Here is a 14,888-nt window from a genome sequence, read left to right as displayed (position 1 = left end):
CCACGAGGTGAGATCTTGCATGGAGCCCCAGTCCGGGGGAGATTGACAGTCATGTTTAGCTTCTTCCATTTTCTAATGATTGCTCCAACAGTGGACCTTTTTTTCACCAAGCTACTGTCTTTATGCAGGTAACGACCTCAGGTGCATCTAATTTAGGATAATAAATGGAGTTGAGGTGGACATTTTAAAGGCAGACTAACAGGTCTTTGAGGGTCAGAATTCTAGCTGATAGACAGGTGTTCAAATACTTTTTTGCAGCTGTATCATACAAATAAATTGTTAAAAAATCATATATTGGGATTTCTGGATTTTTTAATAGATTATGTCTCTCACAGTGGACATGCATCTACTATGACAACTTCAGACCCCTCCATGATTTCCAAGAGGGAGAACTTGCAAAATAGCAGGGTGTTCAAATACTTTCCACACTGTATGTGTCTCAATAGTTTTGCTAATAATTTCAATTTATTCAAAACATTTTTAGGAATTACTGTCGACTAGGTTCAGGCAGTTCTTTCTTTTGGGAGACAATAAATACAAAGTTCCGTCATGAAACTCCAAAGGCCTCTAAAGGCTAAGAGATCCTTTAACTACCGGCTTATAATCACATCGTCATCTTTAGTACACTGATTGGTTTCTGCTGTATCAGTAGCCAAAATGCTTGCGTGCTCAACCTTTAAATACTCTGGCAGCATTTACTTTAGTGGTGCAGCACGCTTTCAGAAACGCTCCTCCTTCCCCAACTCCACCTGTATAGATCTGCTACAGGTAGCTTATGTATGTTCTATTGTACAGCATCAGCATGTCTTACTTGCTCACAGGTGTGTGTTGTGTATGTCTTGGCGGTAGCAATAAAGGCAGCAGCAGCGTAGCAGATCTATTCTGCCAAGACCAGATATATCAATAGTGTTGTGATGATAGAACTCTATTTATCGTTCACCCTGATCTTTGAAAGTTTGCAGCTCCTTTACATTCACAAACAGCCACATTACACACTACATGAAAGGTAATATCTGAAAAACCATAATACCGGTAGGTGCACTTTAAAATCTGTATTATGTGAGGAAAACATTTCCATCCCATTAAAACACTTTTCTATGAGTTTACTTATACAATTTGATAAAGTCAACTGGTTAATAAAATGCAGTTTTCTGTAAGTAGGAGTATGGCTGCAGTTTGAGTACTTTAAATGCCTGAGTCCTGATGAGAGATATATGAGATATTTTCATTAGACAGCTGCAGTTAGATGTATCAGGCACTGCAGTGTTGTCGTCTGTGTCGTCAGCCACACCCCTCTCACATCATGGGAATGTATTCTAGGGGTCAACTCTAAACTCATCTCATCTCATTTCATCTCCTCTCCTTTCTTCCAGACTACTGATTTATTTGAAATGATTGAGAAAATGCAGGTAATGTGTTTTTTTTTTACGTTCCTCATTTTTTCTGCCCTCTGCCTTTCATTTTTGATGTAGATACTTTCTATTAACCCCTGAAACAGCTGTCTTAACTGGCTACGTAGTAGCACTTGTAATTTTGTCATTTGTAGCAATGTATTTTGCTGTAGTTGAAAGTCATCGCTGAAAATGATTAAGACATTTATTCATTATAACCATAAGGATGACCCCAGGGCCAGTCATTTACCCAACAAGCTCTGCACTAACACTATATCACTGTATCTTATGCTCATTGTCCATGTGCATGTGGAATATTTGTTGCTTGCAACAACAAATGTTTCCACATTCACATAAGATATGTGATACATTTTTAATGGGGCAAGTAAAAGTCATATTTATTATAAATATGCACATATATATTTGCCAAATGTACAATGAGAACATGATTTGACTTTGAGGAGAGCAAATTAGTCCCTATTTATGGTGCTCAAATACAAGATCCTGCTGTTTAGCAGGGACATATTGATCTAGGCTATTTGATATTACTGTTGTTATCTCTAACTTAGGACAGACAGATATCTATTAAAAAACTATAATAAGTGCACCTTAATGTTTCAGAGAATAACATGACATTGAAATTGGATCTGATTTACTGTTGGGTTGCTGCTGGAGGACATAAAACAGTAAATGAGAAGTTCAGCTAGATGTACAGGATGTTTTAAACGACAAATGTGTTGGTATGTATATCACAGCTGGTCTGCCGTAAAGATCACTTGCTGAAATTCGTCATCAAATAGATCAGATATTCAATCCCTGTTGCATGCAGTGCAGCATTTCAAATCTACAGCAGTTATCAGAAGATTGGTATTCAGCCCATCTGAACTTCACTCTTTTTAGCAAATAAGAGGGGGTTTATTTTTCTTCAGCATTTTAGTTAAAGAAGTGGACAAATTATTTGATTCAGGATGTTATATATTGTACAATGGCTATAAATAGCCTTGCAAATATTTGAAAGTCTTCTCCCTGCACTCTCACAATCTTGCTTTGATCTTGTGTTCCACTGTCTGCCATATTCATAAAACCTGATTAAAGAGAATAAAAAAAACAGTTCATTGTCTTAGACCGATCTAAAGGCTGATAACTTTTTCTGTCTGTCAGTTTGTCTACTTAAAGTAATGTGCTCTTTTCTAATAGTTTAAATGCATGTGAACTTTCTTTTATCTTTTATTAAGATTGTATGGTCTTTCATAATCTTTTTATGAATGTCCCATTATGCTGTTTAACTTTTTTCATGCATTCCTTCCCCTGGCGATTGCTTTTTCTATCCTTGCACTGATGTTTAGTCTTTTTTGTAAATCATACTTTTAATGTGAAATAATTTCTTAAAATTCAATGTTTTTTTCCAGAATATATAATTAACTACATATTACATTACAATAATAACATACATTTTTATATTTTTATATAGCTAAAAGGGAATTTTCTCATATTGAATTGTTCCACTAATTGCAGCTCACATAAGCTCCTTTTATATAAAAAATAGTTTGTTTACATTTAAAAAATAATGAAAATGCATTATCAGTATTATATTAATTTAAATACTCCATGTTTTGTGCCAAAATATCATGCATAAAAGTGAATTGCTTCTAGGAATGATATTTCCATTGTGTCATTCATAAGATGTATAATTTGTATACTGATATTTCCTTTTCTTTTTTAAAGAGATAAAAGTGTAATCAGATTCCTCTTCCTCAGTATCTAACCAGTGTTATTTTTGCTTTCACACGTGGGTTGACAGGGCTGCTATAGGGCTGACAGATTCTCTCTTTTTATCTTTCAGAGCAACAGAATGGACGAGCAACGATGCACTCTACCTCCTCCTCTCAAAGTACGTTCACCTCACTGGCTCCCTTTTGTCCCTGTACACACGCACACTCACAATAATACAAAACACGTATTGTCTGAGGGCCACGGGCTGCTGTTTTATCTGCGGGCAGACGGCTTCAAATAGAAGAGCTGGTTATCAGTCAAGCTGGTGCATCTAGTTTTCAAAGACATCCGTAGACCACTTTCTCTTCCACTAATGGAACTGCAATCAAATAAGATTAGCTGGTGCTGAGCAATATTCTCTGGCCTGAGGCCTCAGAGCCTGTAAAGAATCAAACCGATTGCACCATGTACAGTTAGTGAGTTAGTTCTCTTAAATAAACCAGCAGAAGAGCAAGCAGGGTTGTTTTTTGTTTGTGTGTGTGTGTTTGGGGGGGGGGGGTCATTGGAGTTTATAAAAGGTATGTTGCAACCAAATTAATCCACTGCATATATAATGGTTTGAACATCATGTTGTTACAGACTGAGGAAGACTACATCCCTTACCCCAGCGTCCATGAGGTAAAGCAGTTCAAAATAAAGAGCTGACAGAAATTGTTATTGCAATCGATATCTCAGTGGAATTTATTGTGCACTTGCTGACCGACTGTCAATGTAATTGTTTTTCTGTGCTGTCTCTGTCAGGTTCTCGGCAGAAAGAGTCCATTTCCCTTGATTCTGCTGCCTCAGTTTGGGGGTTATTGGATTGAAGGGACTAATCATGAGCTGAGCAATGGGATTGACCTGGAGCAGCTCCTGTCTCCCACCTCACGTTTCAAACTGGAGTGCAACACCACAGCTAAGATCTACAGGAAACATTTTCTGGGCAAAGTAAGGATTTTCTTAAAGTAATAGTTCACCCAAAAATGGTTAAAAATTTCATATTTTACTCATATCATGTCATTAAAAAAATTAATGACTTTCTTTCTTCCATGGAGCACAAAACGCAATGCATTATATTTCCATATGCACTATATGTCTCCATATTTATGTACTATAAGTTTTCTAAAGGCATTTGATAGCTTTGTGAGAGGAACAGTCAAAAATGTAAGTCATCATTAGCTGCAAATCTGTCCTAGCTCTACTTTACATGTTTTTGAGGGTGTGTTCAGTTTCAGTTTGATTAAAAGAAACTCTAGTGCGATTGCTCCGTTGGTGTAGACTGGGTAAACCCAGCCTGATCTGTCAGCGATTTGATTTGACCTTGTAGCTCCGTCTGGAAACCTGTACATTAATTTGTAATGCTTTTATTACACTTTTCCGGGAACCAATCACAGACTAGCTTATGATGGATAGAAAACCGATGGGTCATTGCCTATTGATCACACCTCTTGTGGTCTGATTGGTTGAAGGACTATCCAATTGCAAACAGAGTCATTTGAATTATGCTCGTTTATCACGCCTCTTGTGGTCTGATTGGTTAAAGGACTATCCAATTGCGTACAGAGTCATTTGAATTATGCCCATTGATCACGCCTCTTGTGGTCTGATTGGTTGAAGGACTATCCAGTTGCATACAGAGTCATTTAAATTATGCTCGTTTATCACAGCTTTTGTGGTCTGATTGGTTGAAAAATTATCCAAATGCGTACAGAGTAATTTGAATTATGCTCATTTAACATGCCTTTTGTGCAGTAAAAAATACAATGTTCAATCTTAAATTGAGCTTGGTCTGGTGATAGCCAGACAACTGTTAGTGTGGTTAATCTGAATAAATGTAAACGCTGCCATTCGAAGACTGATGCACACCAAACAAGCACACCTTTTCAAGGGGTCTCGGTCCGCTTCCTAATGAACTTTGGTGCATTTCGACTGTAATATGAATGCAAAACATATTTACACATTTTATAAGTTCTTGGTAAAACTTGGTAACAATGCCATCATATTAACGCACATAAAACGAGCACATTTAGCCCAGCAAACAGCATTGTTTTTGATGTTCCATTACAAAATATATGTAATTGAAGCTGTTTTTTGTTTTATATCCTTAAAGTCAGTGTTAAAACTGACCGTGTGAACGTTAAGCAAACCAGGACTATCATTTTCTTTTTAAAGTCTAAACCAAAAGAAATAAAAAAAACTGAACTTCAAGTTTGAACAGCATGAGAGTAAGAAAAGTACCAATTTTCAATTCACAGACAAGCAATTTTTTAGAGACAAATCTTGTCAGTGAATCAGTTAATTCAGTTCACAAATCTTATCTGAATGATTAATTCACAAATTTGACTGTTTAAGTTCAAATAATAATAGCTTCCTGTTTATCAGTGACAAGAATCGTATGAAGACTTTGAATATAGTCCACCAAATCAGTGTTGAAAACGCATGGAAAAAGCTAAACATTCAGAAAAGAACCACTTTCATCTATGACTCAAATACATTTCAGTGATATAATTGTTAACAAATGTAACCTAATTACATAGACCAATGTGACACTGTAACAGCCAGACATAATGAAGATTTATTAGGCTTTAGCTTCAATGGGCTTAATGTATTCACATCTAATATCCTTTATAAATTAGACTAATGTGCATAAAGAAGTGGTCGGTTAGCCCTTAGGTCTGTGGGGGAGTGTTGGACTAAAAACTGAGATGAGTTTGCAAGTGTGAAGATGAATGAACGCTCACAGCTTCGCCTTCTGTCCCTTCATTAGGAACACTTTAATTATTATACAGTGGACAGTGCCCTGGGCCACCTGGTGTTCTCCATGAAATATGATGTTATCGGGGACCAAGAGCATCTCCGTCTCATGCTCAGGTGTGACCTTTTCCTTTCCTCTTTTTCATTCTCTGTCCATTCTTGATTGCTTCTCCCGTCCTTCAGATCACTTATTTGTCTCCTGGCCTCATGTCCTACCAAATGTCTTTACCATTTATTTTAAAATGTCATTTGTGGATGAGGGTGGCTAATGAAGGGCTTAGTATCTCTCTCAGTTCCACTACTTTGTTTTGATCTTTGGCTTTTACTGTGGACATGAAACAGAACACACTGGTATCTATTCCTTGACAACAACTGTGAACGCTTCCTGGGACCCACTATAAAACCTCTTTTCTCGCAGATTAAACAGGCCAAATGTACACGCCACCCTCATTTCCACATTAGGCACCAGATGGACAATATAGGCCAATGTGTGTGGGTGGAGGGAAGACAGCAGGATGTTCTTGTTATCAAATCCATGTGACACATTTAATGATGCCACAATGACACTGAACTGAAGTTTGGAGCTGTTAATAAGTGTTATAAACCTCACAACATGATGCTATATTTTATTCCTAATACAAGAACAAACTATTTGTCAATGGGTTAAGAAATATATTTAATGAATTGAATTATATATACAGGAAAAAGTAGCTTTTCAAATAAATGATGTCTTTTTATATTTACATTTAGCTTTTTATGTCTAACATAGTAGTAAACTATTTGTCAGGTGTGGTAAGAATAGTACATTTGCATTTACATATATATCTTATGTTTACTATTGTCTTTTTTTTACAGATCAAAAATGAAAACGTATCACGACGTGATTCCAATATCTTGTCTGACCGAATTCCCCAACATCGTCCAGATGGCCAAGGTGAGAGTGCATCAGGCGGGGAGGGGGTGAAGGGGTCAGCACTATTGTTTTCAGGCCCTCCAATTCATCACACTTCTCTCTGAGTGACATGACCGATTGTCTCACTCCCCATGAGTCTGTTCTATCCTGCCCAGACAGATGACCATAGCGTTGCATCACTTGTGCAAGATCAAATGAGAGTGAGGTGAATCAATTTGTGCTTTCTCTTTTCGTTATCGTCAGCTCGTCTGTGAAGAGGTGAACGTGGACAGATTTTTCCCAGTGCTTTACCCAAAGGTACGCAACCCTACGTCTTTGTATGACCCACCTGCATCATAGTGATAAGGTTTATACACCAATGCATGATCCCGGATCATTTGTCCTGGTTAATTAAAGTGTGTCACTGGGAAATACCCTACTTTTAGCAGGAGTGTTGCTCTCTGTCTCTCAAGGGTTTGCTGTGTTGACAAAGCGGTACCTAAAGGACACTTATCATACTATTTAAATCATCTTCCCCTCCCGCAGGCCTCCAGGCTCATTGTCACTTTCGACGAACACGTCATAAGCAACAACTTCAAGTTTGGAGTCATTTATCAGAAGTTTGGACAGGTAAGTCGCATGGGGAGCCTTATCTCCGTTAGCTTCTTCACAACCGATCTCCCGTCATTTAGCAGATGCACAGAGCATGTTGCTGTAACTCGCCAGCATAATTCATCGTTATTTAGAACACCACCTTTGAAAATTTTGAAACAAACAGCTAACAAAGCAGTCCTTCCTCCTCTCGACCTCACAATGGCTCCTCTGCTTAGACAACAATCAAACCATTGTCTTTATTTGTCTTGTATTAAAATCATAAGGGTATTGTTCCCAGAGAAGTGCTTTGATTAGATTAAGACAGTCCTTGACCTTTAAGGCCGCAGAGAGGAGTCGAGTGGGAGCGAGATGTACCTAAAAGGTTTTTCGATGCGGCTTGCCAGCAACACCTTTAGCATATTAGCATGACAGCGGAGGTCTGAACAGCCTCTTCATCTCATGGATCGATGTGTTTACATACTCAACCTTTCCAAGTGTGTGCAGCAAGAACACCAAGGCTTTTGATGGGAACTGTTAATGAAATGCACCTTATGGATCAGTCCTCAAATCTTGCTCTAAATGGGAGATTGTTTATTCAGAGGAACAATTAGCATTTTCATCAAGATAATTGACTCATGATGAGCAATTTAGGTTTTGCTTTTGTCCTCATCAAGATGTTCTTGGTTTTTTGTTTGAGGGTTCGTTTCATTTGGGTTTTGTTGAATGTCAGGCTTTGTGCTGTTAACATTATGTGGTCTTGCTATTGTGATTTTTGATATCTGAAAGCCTGAATTTCTTAGTCATTTTGTTCTGTAATTGAAGTAATGACAATGCATGAAGCTACTTTGTTGCGTAGATCTCAACAGAACCAGGTTACTGTGACTACTGCCATAGGCACTTAAGTACAAATTTTAGCTTGAAACTTATCAGTATGTTGTGTTTGTATCTCCATAGACTTCAGAGGAGGAGTTGTTTGGGAATAACGAGGAGAGTCCTGCTTTGGTGGAGTTTTTAGAGTTTCTGGGACAGAAAATCGAGCTCCATGACTTCAAAGGGTAACACTTATAAACAGAACGCTCTTACTCTCTCAGTACGGCACAAGCGATATGTAGACGCACTAGATGAAATGTTTAACTGCATGCATGAATTAAAATAGAAGCTTTGGATGTTGGAGTTTTAAAAGTGCCCATCTGAGGCAAGATTTCACCAAGAACGAAATATACTTGCTTATAGCGGTGTTTGTTTACACTTGCTTGCTTGCTGTTTTTTGATCCCCAAATCACACAAAATATATGCCTACAATTTACACAGTGTTTATGCTGTAAAACACTGAAGTAAATTTAAATTCTTATGGTGCTATTTCTGCATATATAATGCCTGATTAAACTGGATTGCTGCAAATAACTGAAATATAGCTTAGATAAAATATAAATATGAAAAACCATACTTAAAAACTTAAACGCAAAATTTTATTTGAAATGATTTATGAAAATGAATCAACTAAATGAATTAAAATAAGTATAAGATCTGAAAAAATACTAAAACAACACTGTAAAGAACTTAATAAAATAATTAATGTATCATATAAATAAATAAATATTAATTTAATAAATGTATTAATCATTATTTATTTATCAAAATAAATCACTCACGTTTAAATGGTAAAATAATAATAATTTAATTTAATGTTTTAATTTTAGTTTAATGTTTATGTCCTTTTGCTTTTAATAAATAAATGATACCTATATATATATATATATATATATATATATATATATATATATATATATATATATATATATATATATATATATACACCTATTTTTATGCGGCTCTCCTAGTCCTCCATATATTGCCATAAAATACCATTTAGTAAGCTCATCCATGAGTGTTCTTTTTGTAACCTTTATTAATATATTCCTGTTATAAAGCATGCTAAATTTTGGATTGACTGTCTGTGTAAAGTTTAATGCTAATGATAAAATTCATGTCTGCAAACCCTCTTAATATGTTTTCTTCAACTAGGTTTCGTGGAGGGTTGGACGTGACACATGGACAGACAGGCTCTGAGTCTGTATACCACAACTTCCACAACAAGGAGATCATGTTCCATGTGTCAACTAAGCTGCCTTACACAGAGGGTGATACACAGCAGGTACTCAAGATCGCACCATACTGTGGGTTCACTCATATCACTTGTGCTTTCCTTGTTATTGGAACCTTTAATCATTAGTATGACATAATATAATCAGTTGTCCCTGATGAACCTTTCCTGTAGATACAAATCTAATGTAATAAAACAAAACAAAAGCCACCTAGATTGACAGGAGGATTGAAATCAGATTCCTTAGCACTGGGAAAGATGCTGTTTCCTGCAGCCATACACTGCTGATGTGCTGGCAGATGATTGTTGACTCACAAAGTGACCTTTATTCTGCACCTTCACTGGCAGTGCTGCGCCCTCAGAGGAAGAGTGTTTTTAGAGCTCACTCCTCAGGGAATCTTCTACATTTAGAACACATGAACCGAGCTCCTCTCGCTCTCGCTGTCATGTGTGCACACTCTGCAGTGATTGGAGGTTGACAGCAGATAGAGTTGGTGAACTGATGTCCATGTTTAAATGAGCGGCAATAACCTCTGTGTTTGTCCTTTCCAGCCATCTGTTGTGACATGTTGTGAAAAACAACTTCAGCACACAACATCATCGACACATACATTTAACCTTCAAAATGAATCGATTTTATCATTAGAAGTCAGGCAGAACTCATCACAACTGTGGTTTCGTATACCACGTAAAATATGTTTGGACTGGCTAATTTCATTCCTAAGCGTTAAAATATGACATGTTGAGCTACATTGTCAGTATATTCATGTATAAAATATGCAGAGGCTATACACAATATAGCACATATTAGAGTGCCTTGTTGATTTTATAAGAAGTATTTAAACTAACCCTAACCCTAACCCAATTATTCATTAAAACTAATTTTAAAGCTAATTTATTATGTGCTATTATTTTTTAAAAGTATACACTACTGTTCCAAGGTGTGTGTATATATATATATATATATATATATTTAGCAAATACACATCTTAAGTTACAGTAAAGACATTTATATTCTAGTTCAAATAAATTCTGTCCTTTTGAACATTCTATTGATCAAAGAATCCTTAAAAAAATGTATAATGGTTATCACAGTTTTCAACATTGATTATAATGTTTCTTGAACGTAAAATTAGCATATTGGTTTCTAAAGGATCATGTGACAATGAGGACTGGAGTAATGATGCTGAAAAGTAATAAGAATGTAATAATGTGGTAATATTTCATAATATAACTTTTTAACTGGGGTGTAGGTTAATTAAGGGGGGGGGGGGGGGAATGAAAATGCTGTTTCATGCATACTGAGCATTTTACACTTTTAAAGACTTGGATTCCCATCCTAAACATAGACAAAGTTTAAAAAAATTAATGTTGGACATTTGATGGAGTATTTCTGTGTCAAAAATACTCCTTCCGGTTTTGGAGAGTTTTTTTCGAGTATGGGTCGGCTTGACGTCGACAGAGCAGAAGGTCCGTGTATGGGCCGTACGGTACGGGCTCTTCTCCCGGAAGGGTGCGCGCGTGACTAGAGTGAGAGAGAAAATGCACGCCCATAAACACTCTCTCAGGTGCAGATCCACTCGTCTGTGAACACTTCTGGCGCGCCCTATGGTCGTTCCGCGCTCCACTTTACGCAGCGACTTTAATGCTTCAGCACAGCATTCCGGGAAAGCAGTGCTGTATTTGAACCGATACTGCTGTCACAGGACTTCACGAAATCAATAGTTACCAAAGAAGTGCGTTTTTGACAGAGCGGCCCCAACGATAAAGGTTCGGTTCTGCTTTGGAAGCAGGCGGTGAGTAAAACTGCTTTAAATGTCTGTTGTTGGCTATCGTTGCCTGAGTAAACATCAGTAAACAACACGATCGTGTATAACGTTAGTTAATTTATCAATGGAGCATGCGATCTATGGTGTGTGTTTAAATACATTTGTTTAGCTGACCACTATAGGTGTCAGTTTGTTTATTGTAAAACCACCCAAACATAAACCTAGCGTTCTCACAAAGCGTGCTTTGTCATTCAAATGCTTTCGTTACTCCAATGGAGTTACAAACGTTACTCTATTTTTGTTCTATGTATGACGTTACACTAGTCTGACGTGCAAAACCGGTTTGCTTGCTACTGCTAAGGTTTAGTTGAATACAATAGTCCATAAACCGAATCATGTCATCATAAACCACGAGTAAACCCACACAAATGTTGACAGGCCACTAAATACAGTACATAGGACGTCCTGCTGTGGTGCTTCTCCTGTTCAATTTATTTCTGCCTCCGGATCTGATTCTGGATCATATATGTATTAGTTGAGCCATGGTTTATTTAGGGTAGCGTTTTCTTCTCCACGCTTGAGGACGTCACCGCTTTGTGCGCACTCGTCATTCTTTAGCTCCGCCCACTCTATACGCTTCCAGCCGCTCTGGTTTTTTCTGGAAAGACTCGGTACAGCCTATATTTATTTAATAAATATAACAAAACTAAAGACTTTTCGGAGATATGAAGGATGCAATACTACTCTATAGGTACTCAAGATTGCCATGAGATTGACTGAAACTGAGTGTTTCACCCCCGCCTTTAAAGGCCCTTATAAACCTATGCTGAATAGCTGTTTTGCATCCTACATTATTTTATTGTGTATTATAGCAGACTCCAACACTGTATGAACCAATCAGCATCCAGGACCTGTTTTTTATTTTTTTTTATTCTTTGACTTGAAAGCTGCTAATCCATTTTCCAAATGAAATCTCACTCTAACAGCTGTTTAGTATTTGAGTTTCAGCGTAAATGCTGAAAGTACAGTTACTTGAGGAGATTTTAAATGAAGGATTATGAAAATAAAGTCTCTGGTGTTCTGTTATTACAGCTACAGAGGAAGAGGCATATAGGAAATGACATCGTGGCCATCGTGTTTCAAGAGGAGAGCACTCCATTTGTGCCAGACATGATTGCCTCCAACTTCCTGCATGCCTATGTAGTGGTGCAAGTGGAAAATGCCTGTTCTGACAACGTCCTCTACAAGGTACTGTACATCATCACAGTTTTACTGCAATCTAGCGCTTCTGTAACACAGTCAGTTAGTGATATATATATATATATATATATATATATATATATATATATATATATATATATATATATATATATATATATATATATATATATATATATATATATATATATATATATACATATTTGTCATTCTCCAGGTTTCAGTGACAGCACGAGATGATGTCCCCTTCTTCGGACCACCCCTCCCCAACCCAGCCGTTTTTAAGAAAGTGAGTTGATGATTCTTTTTTAGATGCATTGCACTGGCAACATCAATGCTGCATTCACGTGCTCTCGGAATTATCGTAAATACCAGTTTCCTAGGTAAAAAGAAAAATTTCCTGTTCAAAATACTGTAAAACAGTTATATTGTGAAATATAATTTAAAGTTACTGTTTTCAGTTTTAATATATTGAAAAATGTAATTTATTCCTGTGTTGGCAAATCTCAATCTTCAGCATTATTAGTCCAGTCTTCAGTGTCTCGTCCTTCAGAAATTATTATAATATGCTGATTTATTGCTCAAGAAACATTTATTATTATTATCATCCATGTTGAAAACAGATGTGTTGCTTAATATTTTTGTGGAAACCAATATTTTTTATATTTATATATATATGAAATATAAAATGATTAATAAAATGTTAAATAAAATTTTTTTTATAAAAATTTAATACAAAGTTATGCTCTAGATGGCGCAGGCTGATCAACCTGCTTGCAATCACATAATTCTCTATAGGGCACAGCTGATTGGTTACTATTGTATCAGTAGCCAATGATCTTACATGCTCATCTCGATTAGCATTTGCCTTAGCAGTGAAGTGCAGTTTCAAAAACCCCTCCACCTTCCCTAGCTCCAGCTGTACTTGCTCTGAAGTAGCAGAAGCAATAACAGCAGCAGTGTAGCAGATCTATCCCGCCAAGACCAAATATATCAGCTGTCATACCAATTACCATGCCAAATACTCAGACAGACAGAAATATATATTGTCTTTAATGTCACCTTTAAACAATGTAATACATCCTTGTCAAATATAATAATAAAATAAAAAAATTGACCCCAAACTTTTGAACAGTATTGTACAGTATGTAATGAAAACAAAAAAAGCACTAATTTCCATCCTCTCTAATTTGTTCTCTTCCTACACCTTTCTGCCTCTCTGCAGGGTCCAGACTTTCATGAATTCTTGCTTACCAAGCTGATCAATGCTGAATATGCTTGTTACAAAGCTGAAAAATTTGCCAAATTAGAGGTGAGTGACTGTAAAGCTAGGAACACACCAAGCCGACGCCGATCAACTAGTGGCGACGAAAGCAAACTGCTGAGTCGGCTCACGTTGGCTCACGTCGGCCGCGTCTTGGGTCCAAAGCGGTCCAAAGATGCCCTGACACACCAAGCCGACGCTCGACATCCGACGGCCAATAGCGCGTCCGTTCTGCGCCTGCGTTAGAGGAAATACCTTTCCGACCCAGCTGGTGGCAGTAGTCTGTTTTCGTTATTCGAAGCGGGAAACCGGAAGAGCTATAAAGATATCAGCTGTCGTTTTCGTTTCCCCACACAGACGGATTCGTGCATTTCAGAACGTTGCAAATGGCATTGCCGTTGTCAGCCCTTGGTCTTTTACTTGTGGAAGAGGAAAGGTAGATAAGTAAGATGTCAGAAAGATGTTTGCCAAGTAAGACATGTTCCTGGATCAAAATCTTTTGTTGATCCTGGAACAATAATCCAGTCTAAAAACATAGTTCTAACCATATCTCAACCAACCCCTAAACCTAACCAAAATCAGAGGGAAATGATAGGTGAATAATAATGGTGTAGAAGCCACTAACTCTTTTGTAAGCATAAACGTGACATTAACAGTTAACCTATCCCTCAATTGGTTGATTGGATTGTTTGTTTGTTTGTTTGTTTATTTAGCCCTTAAACACATACCTCGGGTCTTTAGTGACCCGATACGTCATTCATTCATTACTCCACCTCATTCATTTTTTTAAGTTAGACATCAACCGTCTTAGTATTATATTTTTTCTGCACAATAATTTTTGCAACTCACCTTTATTTCTCAAGGTGGCAATATCTGATACACAATGATGAAGTGATGTTTCACTCATAGTTACCGCAGGCAGAAAACAAAAGAATAGGAAGTATCATCAGCAAAACTTGAAAATGGCTCAGAGATTTACTCCAGAGTAAGAAGTGAACGTACAAATATTAGTGTCACTGTCACCTGATGGTGAATCTGTCAGTGATCAAAATGAAGTTGTTGAAAAGGACAGTTTCGAGAATATGTTTAAGATTGTGAATATGAGCCAGATGCTGAATGTTCTGGAAAATGAGCTGACGAGGGCAGTGAT

General features: G+C 37.1%; 1 protein-coding gene across 7 annotated transcripts in view; it reads left to right on the top strand.

Annotated features, from left to right (window-relative positions):
* rap1gapa (RAP1 GTPase activating protein a) overlaps positions 1 to 14,888 on the top strand; it is a 128,380-nt gene that overhangs the window by 98,013 nt on the left and 15,479 nt on the right. For all 7 annotated transcript variants that reach the window (XM_067446281.1, XM_067446277.1, XM_067446283.1 and 4 more), the window contains 12 exons: positions 3,235 to 3,282; positions 3,744 to 3,782; positions 3,906 to 4,091; positions 5,911 to 6,014; positions 6,753 to 6,831; positions 7,054 to 7,107; positions 7,336 to 7,419; positions 8,338 to 8,438; positions 9,409 to 9,538; positions 12,349 to 12,504; positions 12,692 to 12,763; positions 13,700 to 13,786. In XM_067446281.1, coding sequence (XP_067302382.1) covers positions 3,244 to 3,282; positions 3,744 to 3,782; positions 3,906 to 4,091; positions 5,911 to 6,014; positions 6,753 to 6,831; positions 7,054 to 7,107; positions 7,336 to 7,419; positions 8,338 to 8,438; positions 9,409 to 9,538; positions 12,349 to 12,504; positions 12,692 to 12,763; positions 13,700 to 13,786 — 1,131 coding nt within the window. In that variant the 5' untranslated portion in view covers positions 3,235 to 3,243. The remainder of the gene's footprint in view (positions 1 to 3,234; positions 3,283 to 3,743; positions 3,783 to 3,905; positions 4,092 to 5,910; positions 6,015 to 6,752; positions 6,832 to 7,053; positions 7,108 to 7,335; positions 7,420 to 8,337; positions 8,439 to 9,408; positions 9,539 to 12,348; positions 12,505 to 12,691; positions 12,764 to 13,699; positions 13,787 to 14,888) is intronic.

Source organism: Pseudorasbora parva, chromosome 6 (genome assembly GCF_024679245.1).
Source record: "Pseudorasbora parva isolate DD20220531a chromosome 6, ASM2467924v1, whole genome shotgun sequence".
NCBI classification, from domain to species: domain Eukaryota; kingdom Metazoa; phylum Chordata; class Actinopteri; order Cypriniformes; family Gobionidae; genus Pseudorasbora; species Pseudorasbora parva.
The sequence above is the reverse complement of the archived record's forward strand: the minus strand, read 5'-3'. Positions and strand labels throughout refer to the sequence as shown.